The sequence below is a fragment of the Trachemys scripta genome, chromosome 7 (assembly GCF_013100865.1).
Source record: "Trachemys scripta elegans isolate TJP31775 chromosome 7, CAS_Tse_1.0, whole genome shotgun sequence".
Taxonomy (NCBI): Eukaryota; Metazoa; Chordata; order Testudines; family Emydidae; genus Trachemys; species Trachemys scripta.
The window spans coordinates 84,614,037-84,633,419 of record NC_048304.1 but is presented as its reverse complement, the minus strand read 5'-3'; the positions used below and the strand labels follow the sequence as shown (position 1 = coordinate 84,633,419).

Below are 19,383 nucleotides of genomic sequence, written 5' to 3'. Positions count from 1 at the left end.
CCAAATTACCCCACAGGGCATTGCAGGGAAGCTTGCATTTCCACTTCCTGCACTGTACCGGCTCTGTGGGCAAACAGAGGACTTCAGGCTTCATGCTTATCAATCCAGCACAGGGGTGGTCAAACTTTTTGGCCCGAGGGCCACATCTGGGTATGGAAATTGTATGGCTGGCCATGAATGCTCACAAAATTAGTAGTTGGAGTGCGGGAGGGGATGAGGACTCCGGCTGGGGATGCAGGCTCTGGGGTGTGGCCAGGAATGAGGAGTTCAGGGTGTGGAAGGGGGCTCTGGGCTGGGGCAGGGTGTTGGGGTGCAGCGGGTGTGGGCTCTGGCTGGGGATACGGGCTCTGAGGTAGGACTGGAGATGCGGGGTTGAGGATGCAGGAAGGTGCTTTGGGCTGGGACTAAGGGGTTCAGAGAGCTGGAGGGGGATCAGGGCTGGGGTAGGGGGTTGGGGCGCCAGAGGGGGGGTCAGGGGTGCAGGCTCCAGGCGGCGCTTACCTCAAGCAGCTCCCAGAAGCAGCGGCATGTCCCCCTGCAGCTTCTACGTGGAGGCATAGCCAGGTGGCGCAGGTGCTGCCCCTGCAGCTCCCTTTGGATGTGGTTCCAAGGGGAGCTGCGGGGGCGGCACTTGGGGTGGGGGCAGTGTGCGGAGCCCCCTGGTTGCCCCTACACGTAGGAGCCGGAGGGGGGACATGCTGGTGCTTCCAGGAGCTGTGCAGCGCCACGGCATGCACGGAGTGAAGCAAGCCCCCAACTGGAGCGCTGGAGCGGGGCAAGCCCCGGACCCTGCTCCCTGGTGGGAGCTCGAGGGCCAGATTAATACATCTGAAGGGCCGGATGTGGCTCCCGGGCCATAGTTTGCCCACCCCTGATCTAGCACCTTTAATTGATATTAAATTGCCCCCAAAACTTGTTTAAAATAAAAAATCAAATCAGAATTTCTATCTTAAATAGGCAATAGGTCCGGTCCATTGGCTCTGAGCTGTTGGAAGCATTTTCTTCTTCTGTTCACCTATTTATCCATAAATACGGCAGTACCCATGGGAGAGGGATTTCTGTCTGCCCTGCACACTGACCTGACAGATCAGATTCCATTTGATTCCTGCCTATTAATTCTCAATGGAGACAGAGGGTGGGTCAAGTCTCCATGTTCCCATAGGCTGAGAACTGAAGTAACAGGCGAGTTCACAGGTCGAGCTGGTTGGAAAAATTCTGACAGAACAGTTTTTCATTGGAATGTGCTGATTTGTCAAAATCAGAACCATCTCCACGGAACACTTCATTTCTGTGAAGTTCCTCCAGAAACCGGGTAGTCTTTGAAACCTGCCTGATTTCTTTCCAGCTCACCAGCCCCACCTGCAACCCCAGGGCAGCCAGCAAGATGGACTGCCCCAGAGTCAGAGACGCCAGGGCTTCCTGGGTCCATGGTTCTGGGGCAGCCCCACCAGTTCTGTCTCTGTATCCGGACCCCAGCACTTGCCTTTTCATGGAGGACTTTGAAATTTGAGGGTTTAATTCTGAATTGGGGGGGGGGACGGACAAATTTCAAAGTATTGAAATCCTCTGCAAAATGGAATTCCCAATCTTCACCCAGCTCTGCTCACCGGTCATTTTATTTTTGAGCTTAAAAATAAGGAAACAAATCAAGCAAGATAATGACTTCATGTTTATACAGTACCTAGCACAGTAAGGCCTTGATCTTGATTGGGGCCTCTAGGCACAACAGGAATACAAATAATAAGGAAAGAGAACTGGTAGAAAGTATAAAGAACACAAAGCATTTCAGCTATTCAGCACGGAATGAAGTGCCAACTCCTTTGTGAGAGTTACAGGAGAGTCAGACTACTTTCAGATTCTTGTTAAACTTTCCATACATACACTATGATGCAGCTTCTCCTTCATTCTTAAGGGAGTTTTGATCCTGATTCTCAGTCCAGGCAGTTTCCTTTCAAGTAATTGATAAAAGGGAGACAGATGTGTTCAAAGTCCATGCTCCAGTCTCTTGCTTTATAACCTGCTTCTCCCAGGGACATGTCTTACACATCCTGAGCCCATTGTTTCACTAAGGCTAGGTTTCCATGTAGGTCTCTTTTGATTTATGTTTAAATTCACAAGTTACTGAAGTTTTTGCCTTTTTCATCTTTGTTCTTCTTGCAGACAATCCCCAGTTGTTGCACCCTTCCATGCAGCCTGACCTAACAGCCAATGCCGGTGTATATCGTGGCCCGATGTATGCCCTGCAGGACTCCTCTGACAAGATCCCAATGACCAACTCCCCCCTGCTTGACCCACTCCCAAACCTAAAGATCAAAGTGTACAACTCCTCCACAGCATCCTCCTCCCCCAGGCTGAATGACGGGGCAGACCTGCTTGGGGCAGTGCCCACGGGCACCTACCCAGGGGACATTGCCAGGGACAATCACTTTATGAACATAAGGAACAAGGCCATGGGCTCTCAGCATCTCCTCACCCTGCCCCGGGAGCATGGGAACAGTGCCACTGGCACATTTGGCTGCTTGGGAGGAAGGCTCACTATCCCGGATACAGGTAAGAGCCAGAGTGGGAGGTGCAGCTGTGGTTGCTGCTGTCCCAGTTGCTCTCTAACGTCAGCTAACTTACAGTTGAGTAGTGAGGCCTGTGATGTTGGCCTCTGGGTTTGAAGACAGTGTGGTGCTGATTAGGAATGAAAGATGCATCCAAATATCCCTTTCTATAATGACATCCCCATTAAGCTGCTGGCCTGTGTATCTCCCTAAGGTACAGTGAATGGGAATCAGTCACCATCGTGAGGTGACCATCATTTTGTATTTTTGCTACTCCAGTTGTAACCTGTTGGAGAGCATTGGAGGAAAACAAGCACCCACTTCTTGTGCTAAGGGTTATCCTGTCTCTGAATGCTGCCTGACTGCACGGAGTCTGGCGTGATTTCCATCTTGGCAGGCTAGAAAGTCTCTTAGGCCCTGCCACAAATTCAAGGGTGGCTGCTTTCAAATCATATTGATGAAAGCATCTGGGCCAGTAGCTGAAATAAACCCAACACATGATCATTTCACTGCACTTGCCAACTTACAGCTCACAGGCCTTACCCAGCTGCCTCTGTATCACTTCTGATACAGACAGTTCAACACAATGGTATCTGACTTCTAGTGGCAGTAGCAGTCCCAGATTCTGGGAAGCTTTGGGTTAGAACAGCAGGAGGTTTCAAGCTCTCACACCATTGTCTGCAACAAGGGAGGCCCCCAGTTCAGTTTGCACAGTGTTCCCACCATTTGAAATTAACCCATGAGGAAACTGGCTGTTCTCAATGGGGTTTCATTCATTATTTCCTCACTGTGAAGAATCCCTCCTTTTTTTCTTTTCCCTAGGAGTGAGTCTGCTGGTGCCTCATGGAGCAATCCCACAGGGGAAGTTCTACGAAATGTACCTGATCATCAACAAGGCAGAAAACACACTGTAAGTAGAATGTACTGTACAGCGTGCTGCAGTCTGCCATCACCGTAACTACCACCTGAAGGAGATAGCGTATCTGAATTCCCTCTTCACTGTCCTGCATCTCAGCTCTCATTTCCTGCTACTCTCTCCCTGGCTTCTTACTCGGACCAGGCCTCATGCCTAGCCACACTCCATTTGTCTCTTTTCCTATCCTCCACTTCACAGCTTCTTCAGCTATGCCTTTTACACCTCGAACACCTTTCCTTCCTTCCTTTCTGGGATGAGCATCTACCTTTGCTTCATTCAAATCCGTCCTTAAAGCATTTCTTCCACTAAGCTTCTCAATTCTAGCTGCCAAACAAAGAAGAATTTACTTTCTCATAATTAACAATAAAAAGCCGATGCTTCCTTGTGGTAAATTTCACCTGGTGCATTCTGTGTCTGAATTGGATTGCTGTGTATGTGTGATTGTGAGCACTTTGAGTCAGCTACTATATCTTCCTCTGTGCTTTATAGATCATCGAGCATTTTCTCTGGTGCTTAGTAAATAACGAATAAGGGGTTTTTATTTCTGCACCCAAAGATGCAGAGACTATTGCTGGCGACATAGGGAAGAGGAGGGAAAGCAGTGTGTCTTGCTGTGTAGTTTGCTAATATGGCACAGAATGAGTTCTTTTGCCACTTGTATTTATTTTGTGACCCATTGTCAGGGGATTTCTGTGCAGCACCTGGGCCTCTCACGAAGGCAGTGAAGATTCCAGAAGCAATGGCTACACTACAAACTTGGAATCTTTTGGCCACTTGTCTGTCCATTGTTCAGTATGTGTCCTCTGCTAAACAACTCCCTGGCTAGCTCTTCTACAGTATTTCCGTAGCCCAGCAGAACTCCTGGTAGCAAACACAGTAGTTCGATTGCCAGTAATTGCTCCTTGTCATCTACAGAGGAATCCCAGTGTCTTCAACCCCAGTAGAACTGATTCTCCACGCTATGACATGTGGTTGTAATGCTGCTGGTTTCACAGTGTGGGAATCAGGCCCGTTAAGTTTAGAGGATGCCAGGTTGCCCCTCTCCTCAATTATGAGCAGCACATGTCAGAACTGTGCAGGCTGGCCTTCTTTCTTCAGGGGCCTGACTTGGCTGGCTAAATATTTTCTGTATGTGTTTATTCATCCCCTCCAGCTTACCTTCAGAAGGCACGCAGACAGTATTGAGTCCCATGGTGACCTGCGGACCCACTGGGTTGCTCTTGTGTCGTCCAGTCATTCTCACCATCCCCCACTGTGCAGACATCAACTCCTCAGACTGGATTTTCCAGCTGAAAACACAATCCCACCAAGGAAACTGGGAGGTAATGTGCACTTTAATAATACAATGGAAACAAAATGTCATCACAGAGCTCCACCTCAGTCAGCAGGAGACACGTGGGAGTGCAGGCTTTGGACCAGGTCACAGCAATTCCAGTCATAGCCGTTTGAGGAATTGTCACTGTCAGGGAAAGGATAGGAGTTCAGATTGGGGCGGGAGGGGTGGGGGTGGCAAGGGGTTGGTTGTCAGGTTTACTGCAGGGATGGAGTGCTGTTTGTGTGGAAAGCTCACAGCTGTTCTCGTGCTAGCTTCCTGCAGCACTACAGAAAGTGTCATGGTGAATGATGAGTGGAAACTTTTCAGTGCCTATGCCAAACAAATTACTCTGGAGCAAAGGGCTGACCAGGAACCTTTGTTTTTAATCCCTCCCTTTAGGAAGTTGTGACTCTGGATGAGGAGACCCTGAACACTCCCTGCTACTGCCAGCTTGAGCCTAAGTCTTGCCATGTTTTACTAGACCAGCTTGGCACCTATGTTTTTGTGGGAGAGTCCTACTCCAGGTCAGCCATCAAGAGACTCCAGCTGGCTATCTTTGCACCTACCGTCTGCACCTCATTAGAATACAGCCTCAAAGTGTACTGCTTGGAGGACACACCAGACGCACTGAAGGTAACGCTGCCTGAGAGTTTGGGGTCACGAGTAAGCAACCCCCCACTGTCACATTTTTCTATCTCCAGCCCCGTTTTAGTACCTGTGGATTCATAAAATCGTTTCACCATAGAGCAAATAATGAATAATCACTAAGCTATAAAAGTGTTTCTTTTTTGAACTCTGAACGTCTTGTCACTCTCCAGCTCTTTCTCATCCTAAGACTGCAGGGAAAAACACTGATTAACTGTGAGCATGTTCTTCTCTATGACAGGGGAAAGCAAACTAGCTTAGAGCCTGGCAGTCCCAATGGGCAACAGACATAAATCCATTTTTGTTAGCCCAGCACTAACGTTAGACAATATATTCATCAGAGATTTTCAGGTAGGTTTATCTGCTGCACTTGATCCAGAGCTGGTATAATCCTGAGGGCTTTGGAATCTTTCCATGAAGTGATCTGTAACCTGAACTATGCTTTGAGTAGGTCACCAGCCCACAAGTTTGTTAGTCCTTGTGCAAATTTCTGAATATATAGGGCCAGACCACTAGCTGGTATAAATCAGCACAGCTCCATTGACTGTGGTGGTTTACACCAGTTGTGACTCTGGCTCACAGTAGCTGGTTAATATCAAGCTTATAAATATCCTATCTCCTAGAACTGGAAGGGACCTTGAAAGGTCATCGAGTGCAGCCCCCTGCCTTCACTAGCAGGACCAAGTACTGATTTTTGCCCCAGCTCCCTAAGTGGTCCCATCAAGGATTGAACTCACAACCCTGAGTTTTAGCAGGCTAATGCTCAAACCACTGAGCTATCCCTCCCCCATAAGTTTAAGTGCATGTAAGTTTACTTATGAATACTGCTCTTCCAGCTGCCTCCGTCTCTGTATTTGGGCTACAAATTGCTTCAGCCTGCTCCTGCCATTGCTTCCAAATGTGGTCATGCTGGCACGCAAGATGCTGTGTGGTGTCTTTCGGAAAGGTCTGGCTCCAGGGAGCAAACAACCTGATGCAACCCTGTGAAAAATGTCCAAAGTTAAATAATAAGCATGTTTACTGTGTTCCCCAGAGATCAGCCATAACATTTTCCATGGTCCTTGGAGGAAATATCGAGGGGAAGGGAGGGTGTTTCATAGCCTATATTGTGTGCCTTCTTTCTGCAGAGATTACACAAGGGCTTATGTTGTTGTCACTGCTGGAAGATTTTCTCTCCTTCCTGTGCTAATGAACCCTAAATTGATATACCATGATAATACTCAGTTCACCACAGCTCCCACTGTCCCTGGCTTAGACATGTTTCCCTATTCCTACTCGAGGATTCCTTGTCTGTCTGTCTGTGGTATATAATAATAATTAATAATAATATTAAACTTAGTTCTTATAAATCATCTCTTAAGGTGGGTGCCTTGGGACCTTTGTGCTTGTTCCATTTATTTCCTGTGTTACTTTCTTGCCCTTGTTGTGATCTCTCTAGATGGAGTTCCACACTTGGCAATCTTATTGGATCTTATTTTTCTTATAAAAACAACATTGTCTTACACTGGTAAAATAAAGTTTAAAGTGGTGATGAAAAAAGAACATGCTAGAAACCAGTAGGTGTCTCTTGAACTGAAAATAACTATTGTGATTTGGGTTGTTATTGAAGCAGAGCAGTGCTATTAACATTGGTGGCACACACACACTTGTTAAAGTGCCCCACCTGTACATATTTATGAAATACAGACCTTCCGATTACCTGAAAAATATGGCAGGTTCCAACGTCCAAAGCCAAAACAATGTTTCTGGCCTCACTGTGTTGTGTGCTGTCTCATTAACTCTTACATTGCAATCAGCATCGTTCTGTTTTCAGATTCTAAAATATCCACGGGGTGACTTATGAGGATGCACAGACTTTCACATCTAGGTTACTCAAATCCAAATCAGGATGGTAGTGACTGAAAGTTGTTCCCATCTGATGACTGTTTGATGGCCTCTATGAAATGAGTTGGTGGACTAAGTCCAGTTTCTGGTGAATAGGTGTCAGCATCACACAATGTACTATCATAGCTCCTTAACAGACAGGCCAAGAATGGAATGAGGGAGAAAACTGAATTCCCATCCCCCCTTAGAGGTGATCCTTTGAGTCAGAGTTTAGTTATATTGCCCAGGCAGTATCTGGAAGCTTGCACTATTGTAGGTCTTCTTTGGATAAGTGGAAGAATTTATTCTCCAGGGCTGTCAATATGGCGCATTTCACCAGCAAAAAATTCATTGGGGTCTAGCTTAGAGAGAGTGTGTTCTGTAGAATCAGAATAACTTTCAAATGATCAGTCCTTCATCAGGGAAGTAACTTACCCTGAAGAAGACCCTATGGGAAGCACAGCAAGGGTTGTAAGCATTGCCTAGTCTGTTATATGTTAAAATATCGCTTTAGTGCAGGATGCTGTACTCTTGTTTTATCATTGCACCTGTGCAACTGTTGTAATTCTTAAGAGACATGTCACACCGTGGATTTGAATTTCCCTGTGTTTTGCTGATTACTGGGGCTAAACTTGGTGTCATTCTTCTTGTCATTTCAGCTCTGGTTGGTTGGCTTGCATTGCAACACCAACCATTATCCATTATGTCAATATCTTCAAAACATACTAAATGTGAATGTAGTTGTTGTTGTTGTTGTTTTTGAACTTTGTAAAGTTTTTTGGCAGAGTTCATTGAACAGTGTGGACCCTGCATTGACATAGCGCTGCCTTAAAAACTCATGTGCTCCACTTGATAGTGGAAACCTTTGATGTCATGGCTTCCCATCCTCTGTCTGCCCCATAGGAAGTGCTTGAACTGGAAAAGACTCTGGGTGGCTACCTGATAGAGGAACCCAAGCCACTACTCTTTAAAGACAGTTATCACAACCTACGCCTCTCCATCCATGATATCCCCCACTCGCTGTGGAAGAGCAAGCTGCTGGCTAAATACCAGGTGGGTGGCCAAGTGGTAATATGGGTCACATGGAATTTTCATGTGTAGCAGTACACTGGAACTTTAGCTAGTAGTGCAGAGGTTGGGGGGGGAGGAGAAGGACAGGGCGGAGTGATCCTAAGATGCCCCCAAAAGGGAAACTTTACTAAAATGGTCCCTGTAGAAACAACAGCTATGAAGCAATTATTCATCCATCTGTTTGTAGAAAAGAACACCCGTTCACACAGGGACCCATGTATCATGCTCAATCATATATAATTAAGCAATAACGCATGAATGACACTGTATATATACTCTGTGTGTGTGTGTATATCTATATATATATTTGAATGCCAGCAGCAATCCAGGTGCAAAAGTATGTTTGGATTATGCTTTACATGATCTGATATAGATCTGTGATCATGCCTTTGATGGTGATAAGTAAGCAATGTTCATACTATTGCGATCTAGTAATCCAGCACCTTGCCTACTCACTTTCTTATCTAGTCAAGATTTAGGGCTCCCCCATCTACCCGTGATTATCTGCTAAGAGAGTGATATATCTCTCTGCTCTCGGGCTATCTTCTAAGGCAGTGGCTCTCAACCTTTCCAGACTACTGTACTCCTTTCAGGAGTCTGATTTGTCCTGTGTACCCCAAGTTTCACCTCACTTAGAAACTACTTGCTTACAAAATTAGACATAAAAATACAGTTTGTACTGACTTCGCTAGTGCTTTTTATGTAGCCTGTTGTAAAACTAGGCAAATATTTAGATGAGTTGATGTACCTCCTGGAAGACCTCCCATGTTCTCCCAGGGGTACACTTACTCCAGGTTGATAATCACTCTTCTAAGGGAAAGAGAAGGCAGCAGGGGAAATTTCACTTACCATATTTGACTCAGGGTCCCAGCATGGTAGCTGGGTCACTGTCTGTCAGCTTTCCCTGTCCCACCCTGCCAGTTGTCAGCACAGAATGATCCCTATCTCCTGCCAGTCGAAGTTGAAGCTGGGAAATCTAGAATATGATTTAAAAGCAAATCTCTATGGTATTTACAGGGCTGTGTGGTCATTATTATGGTTGTTGTACAGTTAATTGTCAGGCACCTAGAACCTTTTTTGGGAGGCATTTAAAAAAATTACCACTTAAAGAAATAATAAAAATAAATAATTTAAAATATGAAAAACCCAATGGGTTTTAGTCAGGAAGTCCTTCCTGTATTTACGAAGGGTTGTTGAGATTTGTGTAACATTCTACTGAACTCATCTGCTGTGACAGGAAATCCCCTTTTATCACATCTGGAGTGGCAGCCAGAGGGCTCTGCACTGCACCTTCACCCTGGAGAGATACAGCCTGGCTTCCACAGAGCTCACCTGCAAGATCTGCGTCCGGCAGGTGGAAGGGGAAGGGCAGATATTCCAGCTGCACACTACACTCGGAGAGGTGAGCAAAGAGAAGGGGAAGAGAGCAAGGAGGCTGTGCCCACTCATAGTTATACCTGGGAGGGCAGAGGAAGGAGCAGGGTCTGATGATATCTCTTCTGAGGGTATTGACCTGAACTCCCAGGGGCTGATTCTGATCCGAGTTTTCCACAGTGTAATTCTGTTGATATCAATAGAGTGAGTGCTGATATGTGTGGTGTAAGTGAGACTGGAATCAGGCTCTCAACTAGCTCAAAGAAAGCTGGTGCTGTTGCCTCAGGGGTACACTTCCCTTTTTGCCACTCTTGTTAAATAAAAGAATAACAGCATCCTGTTTCTTTAAATGTCCCTTGCCGTGTTGCTGCTGTTGCCATAGATAATAGCCTGGGATCACTGAGGCTCAGCTACAGCCATCTGTGGATGTGTCCACTAGGCTAGTTACCAAAGAGGAAGTCCTCCATCCTCTCTAGTAACAGAGAAGACTAGAAATGGTCCTCAGATGTCCTCCATGAATCCCTGTATATCGATTTTATCTAATATAGAGGTTGCCTATCACTATAGTATCTGAGCCCCTCTCAGTACTCCTCAATGTTTTACCACTATGGATGCCACGCTACATTAACATCTGTGTTGGCCATGGCCTCCTGTTTCTTAAGTTTCTGGTTCAGCCAGAGATTTGTCTCACAGTTGGTGGTAACTAGCTCTCTTTGTGACTCTCAGGACAATGACCAAGGCCTGTAAACTGAACTACCCTCTTCTGCTCAGAGGTGGCCCCTGTAGAGCCAGTTTGTGGAATGGCAAGGCAGTGTAGGGAAACTGGCACTGTTGCTCTCCCTGCCAGGACTAGAGAAATAGTGAACCTTCAGTATCTAGGTCTGTCAACCTGCCTCCTTTCACTAGCACTGCTTTCACTTCGAGAGAGAGAGAGAGAGAGAGAGAGGTACAGAGAAAAGCCCACTGAATTGATTGATCCAGTTACACTATTGCTGAGATACCAGCAGATTTTGGCAGTAACAGCAAAGGGGCTAAGTTGTGATAAGAATTTGTTACCCTGCTTTTGAAAATATCGATGAGACATTGATTTTTGGTACATGAGCAACCCCTAGAACACTCACCTGTGGATCACGAAATAATAGCACATAACCTCTGCTGTGTGTGAGTTCTGTTTCCCAGAGTCTGTTTTGGGGATGGCACTAAAATGCCAGTCGGACTGTCCCCTCTCACAGCCAGGTGAAAGTGTGCGCTAACCAATGAGATGGGAGTGAATGAAGAGGCCAAGGGCTGGGCTTTGGAAGCCAGTGCATTTGGAAGAGTCACTGGGAATTTCAAGGCTTTAATATTTGTGTAGCCCTGAAAATGTGCTCTGATGCTACTGGCTCTGCTCCAAATTGTTTAGCCACATGCACTGATATTTGGAGGTTGCTTTCGACTGGGTTCACTGAAGGGACCCTCAGGGGAAGAGCTTGGTGTCACTAAGAACTAGCTGCTTCACTGTTATTCTTTGTGGCATGTTATCCACCTCTCTCTTCTTGTTTCTGTTCTTAGACATCCATGCCTAATGTATTTTAGTGAATGTTACCATCTTGTATCTCTCTTTCCCTGTCCTGATCTTTTTTTTTTTGGTCTGTCTGAGTCTCTCTGTGATCCCAAGTTATCTTTGCTGCTGGATAGTTTTTGAAAGCACTGCTGAAATTCCACATAAAGAAACACAATCATCCCTGCTCTTGGGCAGGAATGCACAGACCCTGAATTGTGGGCAGGGTAAGGTGACAAAGGGGGACACAGTGCAGGCTGATAAGGGAGGAGTTCTCCATTGAAATATTTTTTCTTAAATCATTCTGAAATGTTTTTTCTCCCAGAATGCCAGCTCCTTTGATGCCTTCTGCTTGCACCATGGCAGTGCTGTGACTACCCAGCTGGGACCCTATGCCTTCAAGATCCCACTATCCATCCGGCAGAAAATCTGCAACAGCCTTGATGCCCCCAATTCAAGAGGAAATGACTGGAGACTTCTTGCTCAGAAACTTTCCATGGATCGGTGGGTTTCAGTTCGCTGTATAGCAGTAGATGCTCGGCTCTCACCTTCCTGCCTCACACCTGTCATTTGGGAAAACAGAGTTTTGTATTTCCTTGTTACTCTGCACTCTCCCCACTTTCTCCTCTGAGGCATAGTGTGGGGGCTGGTGTGACCCAGGTGTAGCATGATTATGTGCTGGGCATTTAGTGCCCATTGTTTTACATTTATCAGAAACAATCTGAGAGAGTGGATTTACCCCAGCCCCCAGAAGGTGCTCTTGCAGCATTGCTAAGTCTCAAGGGGCAGTTACAGAAAGTGATTATCTTACACAAGCCTCGAGGAGAGTGTCTGACCAACAACACAGAAACCTCTTAGGGCTTTGCAGCCCCCAAGTACAGCACTTTGGGGATCCAGCGCTGTTTCTCTGATGACACGAAGCCGGCAAGCATCGAGAACGATAGTGGGCTTATAAGGGAAGGGAGAGGGAAGGAATACTATGTGAAAGAAGCCACAGAAATGAAGCTCTGGTGACTCAGAAATACCACTGTGTAGCACTAGCTGTACATTCAGGAACTACTTTATACTTGCAACTCCTTTGTGAAGTAGGGCTTTGCTATTATCCCTGCTTTACAGACGGGGAGCTGAGGCACAGAGAGGGTGAAACGATTTCTATAAGGGTACACAGTGATCCAGTACTTGAGAGAGAATTAGAGCTCGCGAGTTTCTGATTCCCAACCCTGTGCTCCTTCCGCTCGGCCACAATGCCTTGAGACCTGGAGGGTGGGGAAGTTGATATTCCCTGTTGGGTTTGAATGGTGCTTTCCCCCCTTTAATTCATACTGTAGAGCCCTGAGTGATGTGCATCCAGTTAGATCCTGGACTGGCTGAACATTCCTAAAATTCTGCCATGATTGTGCAAAGCAAGTACCTCCAGCCAGGGACCTTGATGGCTCTTGGGCTGTTCTGTTTTAGGATTTCACTTTGGGGGCGGGGTAGAGAGAGCATTTGTAATTTTAATAAAATAAAATATGCCTTGCTTTTCCATGAATGTTTTCTGCATCAGTGCTGTATAATAAATGTAGATGATGCCCTGAGGAGCCCTGCATTTCAATTACGGCATTTCCATCCCAGTGCACATCAGAGAGAATTACCCAGATTTGCTCCAGAGTCTAATACCCTGGCCTCCTTTCCCAACACCCCTTTCTGCTGCCTTCAGACCATACCAATAGGGTAAATGTGTAAAGTTAAACACAACTTTCTCTCTCTCTCTTCGTTCACAGGTATCTGAACTACTTTGCCACCAAAGCCAGCCCAACAGGGGTGATCCTGGACTTATGGGAAGCCCAGCACCAAGATGATGGTGATCTCAATACCCTGGCTAGTGCCTTGGAAGAGATGGGCAAGAGCGAGATGCTGGTTGTCATGGCAACAGAGGGGGACTGCTGATGTTACTTTCAAGTAGCTGGTAGTCTTTAGGCAATCGATGAGAAGGACAGAGTGGAGGGGGGAGAGAAGGAGGAGGAAGAAAATAGAGAACAGCCTTTCCTGAACTGGTAGGGAAGGGTTGTGGAGACGGGGCCAATTTCTACTTTGTGTCTGGTGGGTTGCTGATCTGTAGCTAACAATGAGGGGTAAAGGCAAACTCCTTCTCCCACTCCTCCCTCACCAAGTCACTATCCGCCTTAGAGATCCAACCACACCGTTTACAAGCAATCCAAGTGTTAAACAGGCTCTCTCCTCCTCCTGGCCATCCTCCGGACTGCGGCGCAAGAGCAGTGCATCTTTGGTGACCATGATGACAGCCATTGGTGGAAGTGGGCAGCTGCTTCCGCCATAGCATGCAGGAATATAGGGCTTCTAGAGTCTGGGTTGAGGTTTATTTTTGTTTCATTTTGGGGGGGTTTTCTTCTCCCCCCCACCTTTGTTCTTCTTCTTTAATGGCATTTATGCTTAGAAGACTCGAGTACAATCTAGCCAAACTGCTTACTTCTGTCAAATGCTTCAGACAGCTTATTAAGGGGAAAAAAAGGAAAAAAACCACAGTTTCTTAGGAAACGCAAATAATTTATTATCCAGATCTTTGGATGAGTCCTTTTTAAAAAAACAAAAACATTAAGTCTTTTGTGTGTGAGCAAGAGCATCAGTCCGCTTTGCGTGAGAATGAGAGAGAGAGAGAGAGAGAGATTTAAAGTAAAACACTTGCGAGAATTAGTAATGAAAACACACACAAAAAATCAAGAACAACTTGTTTCCATATCTCTGGACCCTTGCTGAAGTCAGATTGGTTAAGTGCCTAGAGACCCACGTGGCACAGAAAGGGCAAGCTGAGCCCTCTTCCTTAGGGCTGCAGCACAATGCAAAGAGGCCACTTAAGCAACCAGCTCACAGAAGAACAAACCCATTTCTGGAAACAAGGTTAAAGGGACATTGTTGCTCTTTTCATGGTTTTTTTCAAATGGCAACTAAAGTCCTCAGCGTTGTTACAGAAGCTGAAACCTCACACAGCCTTCTCTCACCCTCCTTTCAGGGATCGTTCCTTCCCAATCCCATCTCATCTCTGTTTGAATCAGAGAGAAGAATGTGGCTTCAGAGCATTAGCTTCTTTTTGTGTGCACCAGTGTCATCATTTCAATGGAATGATAATGTACAAAGGACACTTTCAGCTGCATTTCAGGGGAAAGTGTATTCGTCGTTGGGAGTGTGGAAGTCTCTCCCAGAAGAAGCAGTAGACACCCTCAAATGTGAGATGTTTAAAACTAAACTGCAGGGAATACTCCTGCACTGGCAGGAAATTGAACAAGATGAGCATTACTGGTAATGGGCCTTTTCCTAGTTCCTATGCAATCAGTACAGCTCTGGGAGTTTCCTTTGTTAGAAAACTCACTAAACGCCCAGCACAGCCAGCAAGAGGAGGACAAGAGGCTACAGTAGCGGTTTGTTTGTTTGGTTTTTCTTCTCTTATGTGGGTTGTTTAGGAGGGAAGGTTAGTGCTTAAACACAGTGGTGTATTCATCAAAAGCTAGTTGGTATCTATGGGACAGCTGCCATCAGATTATTACAATCCTGGGGTGGGTCAGATTTTGGAGCCCAAAGTATTTAAGATCCATATTTTTAGGAGGAAATTCTTCTGGGACATTTGGGAAAGAAAGAAAGAAACTTGTTAGGATAAATAGACCTTCATATCAACAATGTAAATACACACACTCACTGATACAGTCGTGCACTAACACACAGCAACATGCCACCATCCATAAGCCAAGACTGTAAAAAATGGGAGCCTACAGTTAGACTCCTAAATCTATATTTTGGCACTTTAAACAAGGAGTTCCCACTGCGGGGGAGTGTTGAGTGAGAAGGGGTTATTTTTACAAAGCAAGGTCCAGTGGCCTGCAATATAGAGATTAGTTTGAAGACCACATCATTTTAAAGTTCTTGTAATCAAATCCATCTTTTGATACAATGTTTCACAAACTCTTACTTTGATAAATTGACTGAAATATGCTTGTACTGAACGCTGGTCGAGAGACCATAAAGAATAGTGCAGCAAGTGGGAGAGGAGTTTAGCATGGTCGTGCAGTGGTCAATGATCTGTAAGAGAGAGTAAACAGCACATTAATGAAATTCATAGGTGGTAGAAAACTAGAATGTGTTGCAAATACCAGTGAAGAAAGAGAACTAATACAAAGGGGACCCAGTGAGATTGGAAACACTGTCTGAAGATAGCAATATGAGATTAAAATTGGAAAATGCAGCTGTTTTATCTGCAGAAAAAGATCATCTGAAACACAAACTCATTGGGAAAGAGAAACCTGGCAGGCATCATACTAAATGAAATTGTGGGGTGGGGGAAATAAGAAAACACTGCAAATTAGACATTTGCAGCACCATGTGGCAGCAAAAATTAGCAATGCAACACAACAGCATATGCAGTCAGCATTGAGTCATAAGGTCATAGTGCTACCGCTATGGCATACTGCATGCAGTCTTCAGTGCAACAGTACTAGAAATACATTGACCCAACTGTAAGGAGATAGGAGAAGGGCAATAAAAATGATTAGGCGTTTGATGGAGGGACTGACTGAGAAAAGATTGTGAACTAAGAACCAACTCCTCAGGACTTGTCTACACTTAATAAAATGAATTTGGATTAAACCAGGGTATGAATTTAAAGTGCAGTAACTATTCCTGAAAAACTCCATGTGTAGACAAGCTGATGTAAATTACCATAACTCCATTGTCTGCAGTGGAGCTACATCAGTTGAGGATCTGGGCCATAATATGTCAAACTTGACTAAAGGGTGTATAAGTCTACACATATTTGAGAGAAGATGAACTATTTAGGGTGGCACAAGCAGATATAAGTAGGAATAATGGAGAAATTGAGAAAAGGTGATGAAAATCCCTAACAGATTAGGCTGGGGAATTTGTGGACCATTTAAAATTACACTGGACAAATATTAGAATATGTATAGTAGAAGACAGTCCCTCACTAATCTGGCTGGGTAACCTAATTTGTCTGGGAAGGATGGCATGGGGCTCAGTGGTTCTCCCTCTTTGAACTTAGCAGTTCCTTTCTTTCCTTCTTTTCTACATTAAAAGTGCTCTGTTGAAATGAAGGTTGGTTAAATAACAAAGCTGATTTTAATTAAGGGGTATCCATGAACACAACATAAGTTTCATCTCCAGGATGTGGTATTTTAATGAAGGAAAAATATTCTGAAGGGTACTTTGAATAGCCACAAATGGAAATATTTTACTCTGGTTGCTGCATCTTAAAAGTTTCTCCTCCAGGATAAACACGTCATGACACAAACAATACAGCATTATATTGTGATGCTACTGCATCTGCTCTGAAACCCCCAATGCACTTACCACAAGATCTTTGTGGCCAATAATTTAAAACTGTACAGAATACAGTGAGCTTCCCATCATGTATTTCCACATTCTTTTCCCTCCAGTTCACCATCTGTGGTATAGTTCTATAGCTAAAGAAAAAGTAAACACAAACTCAGGGAGCCAGTGCATAACAAAATAAGACATTGCCCTTATAAGGTAGTTTGGTATTTCCTCAGGATCTAAACCTCCAGTTGCTTAATTCTTTGGCACACAAGTACTTGGAAGCCTGTTTCCATCTCTAATGCTTCCAAATTGACAGCAGACAGTAGGAAAAGGGACCCACAGGGTCTACTTAAACAACCACATTGGGAACGGATGGATTCATTGTACAGAGGTACCATAACAGTGGCAGAACAAATCAGCCCCAGTCTTGAAACTTGATTGAAAAGGACAGTCTCAGAGCTTGGAGCCTGGCCTACATGTAGGAGAGGCTGTACCTTCTTGCCTGATTAGTCAGATGGAAGCTATTCTGGGTTTTTTTGTTTTTAAATACTGGGACCATTTTTATGGTGAAAACACAATCTGTTTTCTTCAGAAGTCTAAAAAGTTTGTATAAAAAGTTTCTTTGCCAGCACTTCAGCCATTTTCTCCTAGGTGTACACTTGTGTTGTGAATTTCAGGGTCACTAGTGTAATTCGCAAACAGAAACATCTTTTGTTTCACACGCAAAATGTGCATTAAATATTATGTATATTAAATTTCACTTTCCCCTTTTTTAATTGCAAAAAGCCGTTAAAACCTGGAAATCTGTATATATCTGTAGGTAATATACAGATCGGGATATGTATTCAGAGTTTTGGATGTATATCTTAATGAAACTTTTAAATCATCTAAGACTCAAAACTGACTACTTGGATAGATCAAATGCTCCAATGTAGCTGAAAATATTTTTGCGTGGCTGTTTTTTTAAAAACAAACAAACAAAACTTCTTAAAGCAAACAGTGTGACTGCACAGTATTCAGGAAGTTTGACAAACATGACCTTCCTCTATCACAATCCCATTTCCCAATGCTGGGGACTGCGTTGGGAGGAGAGCTCCAAGCTTATCTGACATTTCTTTGTGTTATTACATCAACTGGGTTTTCAATGTGTTGTGTAGACTTGGCTAGAAACTGAGGGACTAATCCAGTTCCCCTTAAAGTCAGTGAACAGACTCCTGTTGATTTTGGTGGGAGTTGAATATGGCTGTAATATAGAGAGAGTTCTACCAGTCTGTGTGACATCATTTCATAATCTGATTTGTTGAAATTTTGCTTGTAATCTGAACAAAGTAAGCAAATAGGGGAAGTAATGTAGGAAGTCCTAAAGCACTCAGCTAATACACAGACATTTTAACATTTTCAAAGCTACTGTAAATAACCTGTCATTGTTTATTTTCTTAGAAATTCAGTGGTATCCATGAAATTTATCCTAAATGCTCTGCTCTTGGAAGACAGGTGTAGATTGTCAGTGTGTCTGACCCTCTCTCTCTCTCTCTCTCTCTCTCTGGTTAAAGGATCACAGTGTGTTTGTCTCACTCTCAGATCAGCGTGTGGGTGAGATCAGGAGATCAATGTGTGTTTGTGTCCCCTTTTCTCTGAGTACAGAACCAGAATGTCTGTATATGTGCTTTTCTCTTTCTCAGATCCCTGTGTGTATGTGTGTGTGTGTGTGTTTCTTAGCCTTTCTGATCAAGGGAGCTGTGTGTGTGCGCGAGGGAGGGAAAGGGAAGGGAAGGTATTTGCTTCACTCCGATCAGTGTATGTGTGTTGTGGCCCCTTCTCTGACTTCGTCTCTCTTGGATCGTGGGATTATAGTGTATGTGGCACTCAGATCACTGGGTCAGAGTGTCCAAGTACTGTACATGCTGCCTTCTCCTTTGGTCATATGTGTGTGTATCTCTGTCCCTTGGAGATGCACTATGCTATGATCACACAAAGCAGGGTAGCAGCTTTGTGATACTGGGCAGGCATTTCATAGTTTCATTGAAAAAAATCAGCTGTTGTTTCTCTTGTTGAGAGCGTCCATTCTCTTGCTCTGCATTCTGTTTGCATATTTATATGTCCAGGGGATGAGTTTGACAGCATCCTCTAAACACACATCTGTTTATTCTGTAAACTAAGAACTGTAAATAAAGTTTAGCATTCCTATTGTAACAAAGTAATTTTTATGCAATAAATTATATTTCCTAGTCTAATAAAAATGAAATGTGGTTTGCTTCTTTATTCCTGTTTCAATTCCAGGTGGGTTTGGCTCCAGCTGGTCTTATTTCTAGGAAAATTTAATCTTGGTTTCACTGCCCAGCACTCTCGTCCTGCCATCTCTACAGGCCCTTTCCAGCCCACTACTCGGTAATGGCTTTTCAACACTCCTATCCATCCCCATCTGCACTTGTCAGTCACTGCTGGGAGAAGACCTCAGCACTGTTCCAGCTATTAGATGGAAGTGAGAGTTTGATTGGAACTTAACTGTGGGTGGCCAGTGTGGGCTGGAGAGAGCCTGCCACTCCAATACCAGTCCAACTCCCACACTGACCTTCCCTTGTGGCTGAAGCTCTGAGAGCTGGCTTCATCAATCTCCTCACTGTCACAGATGGGCAAACTGACTTCTCTCAACTCTGGTTCTAGCGTTCCCCTTGCCATCACACACCATAACCAGACCCCGGCCACCTTACCAACCATCCAATACCCAGGTGCATCCCTGATCCCCGTACCTTTTACAAGGTCCAATGCTTCACTGTAACCACGTCCACTT

The 19,383-nt window shown here is 44.7% G+C and overlaps 1 protein-coding gene across 3 annotated transcripts in view; it reads left to right on the top strand.

Annotated features, from left to right (window-relative positions):
• The window catches only part of UNC5B (unc-5 netrin receptor B), a 159,864-nt gene extending 141,032 nt beyond the window's left edge, over nucleotides 1-18,832 (top strand). For all 3 annotated transcript variants that reach the window (XM_034776033.1, XM_034776034.1, XM_034776032.1), the window contains 8 exons: nucleotides 2,161-2,550; nucleotides 3,369-3,456; nucleotides 4,616-4,784; nucleotides 5,177-5,410; nucleotides 8,189-8,338; nucleotides 9,594-9,758; nucleotides 11,596-11,774; nucleotides 13,034-18,832. In XM_034776033.1, coding sequence (XP_034631924.1) covers nucleotides 2,161-2,550; nucleotides 3,369-3,456; nucleotides 4,616-4,784; nucleotides 5,177-5,410; nucleotides 8,189-8,338; nucleotides 9,594-9,758; nucleotides 11,596-11,774; nucleotides 13,034-13,199 — 1,541 coding nt within the window. In that variant the 3' untranslated portion in view covers nucleotides 13,200-18,832. The remainder of the gene's footprint in view (nucleotides 1-2,160; nucleotides 2,551-3,368; nucleotides 3,457-4,615; nucleotides 4,785-5,176; nucleotides 5,411-8,188; nucleotides 8,339-9,593; nucleotides 9,759-11,595; nucleotides 11,775-13,033) is intronic.
• Nucleotides 18,833-19,383: the final 551 nt, after the last annotated feature.